This window comes from Monopterus albus, unplaced genomic scaffold (genome assembly GCF_001952655.1).
Source record: "Monopterus albus unplaced genomic scaffold, M_albus_1.0 scaffold94.1, whole genome shotgun sequence".
Classification (NCBI taxonomy): Eukaryota; Metazoa; Chordata; class Actinopteri; order Synbranchiformes; family Synbranchidae; genus Monopterus; species Monopterus albus.
The window spans coordinates 2,723,968-2,726,105 of NW_018127974.1; the positions used below are offsets into that span (position 1 = coordinate 2,723,968).

The window sequence follows — 2,138 nt, forward strand, 5'->3', positions numbered from 1 at the left end:
AATGTTTCCTAAAACATTTCAAGGAACTGTCCTTTTGTACAAAGTAATTTGGAAAAAAACTATTTACCATTTATCAGCTTGCTCCTAATTGTAGCAAAAATGGAAAGCTTCTTGAAAAAACTGCTCCATTTTACAAGTAAATATCCCTTCATTACTTATTATGGTAAACCTTATTTTATATATTACTCAACTCTATGTTAGCTTGTAGACAGTTTTCACGTTCAGCTGGTCTGTGCACTGACAAAATGACTAGGTTAGGTTGGCTATTAATTTGAAATAATGAATAGGAATTTATTGAGAATCATCCAGAAATTTCTGACTCATAAAGTGTTACTGCAGTTTTTTTTAGCATAACCTAGAATCCTTTGGGTATGTTAGTTATTGGTTTAGTTTGTATTTATTTAGAAATACCTATAGTGTTAAGTGTTAAGTGATGACAACAGTAGCAAGAAACTGATGAAACCCTCTTACCATCTAGTTTCCCCAGATAAGGAAGCCTTTTTTGGGCTTCATCTAACCAGTTTCCCTCAGCTGAATGCTTCTCCTGCAGAGGATTTCCAACAAACACCAGATCTGCAAGGCACGGTAGGTCAGCAAGCCTTTCAAATTCCCCTACACAACATAGGAGAAACACCAAATTTAACTGTGCCACATTGAGGATTTCAACAAATTCATCAGTACACTCACTTTAAAAAATAAGATCAATTACACTAAACCAAAAGCCATTGCTAATGAGTTAGAAGGCTTTATTGGCCTCAACTAAGCTTTTAATGCTGTGTGACACGTTCAGTTTTAAGATTTTTCCTCCCCACAAAATATGACTGTGTAAGCAGGAAATGCAACTAAAGCTTACAGTGCCTGACACTGGAAGAAATAAAAGGTTGATTTTAAATCCAAGAAGCTGACATATTGATCTTAAAAAAAAAAAAAAAAAAAAAGAAAAAAGGAAAAAGGATGAGGTTTTTTCTAAAAAACAGGTCACCTTTCATCCAAAATGTTCCACCAACAAACCCAACATAGTACTAGAATCTCATTAGCTCTGTCTATTTCAAAATGTTTATTTGAACCCACTACAGCAGGGCTTCCCAACCTTTGTAACTTAAGGCCCACTTTTGATTGTAAAAAAATTTCTAAAGACCACCTTGTCAAATAATGTATTTAGTTTATGTATTTAATGTCACTGCAGGAAACGTTGGCTGGCTGGCTAAAACACATTTGTCACTTACTGATGATGTGTCATGATATTCAAACATAACTGGTCATATAAATTATTGTCATGAAAATTACATTAAGTATGTTTTAAACTGTGTTTTAATCAATATATTAACCAACATATGTTATTCAATGGATTTTAAACTTTCAGAACAGACCACAGATCGCAGGGACCTGTGAGACACTGCTTGTGTGAACTGAAGGACATGTTATACCTTTGTTTTAGTACTCTGTGTGTTGTTATACTGTATGTTCAACCCAATGGCATCCCGGACTTAAAGGAGCCAGCCATAAACTGTTCCTGCCATATACTGTGAAGATAAACAGACAACAGATTGTGTAGTGTTTTAGGGGTTATGAGGGCACACCCTCTCAAGCTCACTTTTCCTGTTTTAATCTTCTTCTTCTTCTTTCAGCTGTTCCCTTTGGGGTCGCCACAGTGAATCATTTGTTTCCACCTAACAGCATCCTCTACTCTCACCCCAATTAACTTCATGTCCTCTTTTAGCACATCCATATATCTCCTCTTTGGCCTTCCTCTTGACCTCTTGCCTGGCAGCTCCATCTCCAAAATCCTTCTACCAATATAACTGCTATCCCTCCTCTGCACATGTCCAAACCATCTCAATCTGGACTCTCTGACCTTGTCCCCAAAACAGCCGACCTGAGCTGTCCCTCTGATGTGCTCATTCCTAATCCTGTCCATCCTGGTCATTCCTAAAGAGAACCTCAACATCCTCATCTCTGCTACCTCCATCTCTGCCTCTTGTCTTTTCCTCACTGCTACAGTCTCTAACCCATACAGCATAGCTGGTCTCACTACTGTCTTGTACACCTTTCCTTGGATTCTTGCTGACACTCTTCTGTCACACAACACTCCTGACACCTTTCTCCACCCACTCCAACCCGCCTGCACTCGCCTCTTC

General features: G+C 38.2%; 1 protein-coding gene across 2 annotated transcripts in view; it reads right to left on the minus strand.

Annotated features, from left to right (window-relative positions):
- dnal1 (dynein, axonemal, light chain 1) overlaps positions 1-2,138 on the minus strand; it is a 7,644-nt gene that overhangs the window by 309 nt on the left and 5,197 nt on the right. The window contains exon 7 of one of the 2 annotated variants that reach the window (XM_020608770.1): positions 472-573. In XM_020608770.1, coding sequence (XP_020464426.1) covers positions 472-573 — 102 coding nt within the window. Of the gene's footprint in view, positions 1-471; positions 613-2,138 lie in introns of both variants that reach the window. The other variant, XM_020608769.1, reaches the window with a different exon arrangement.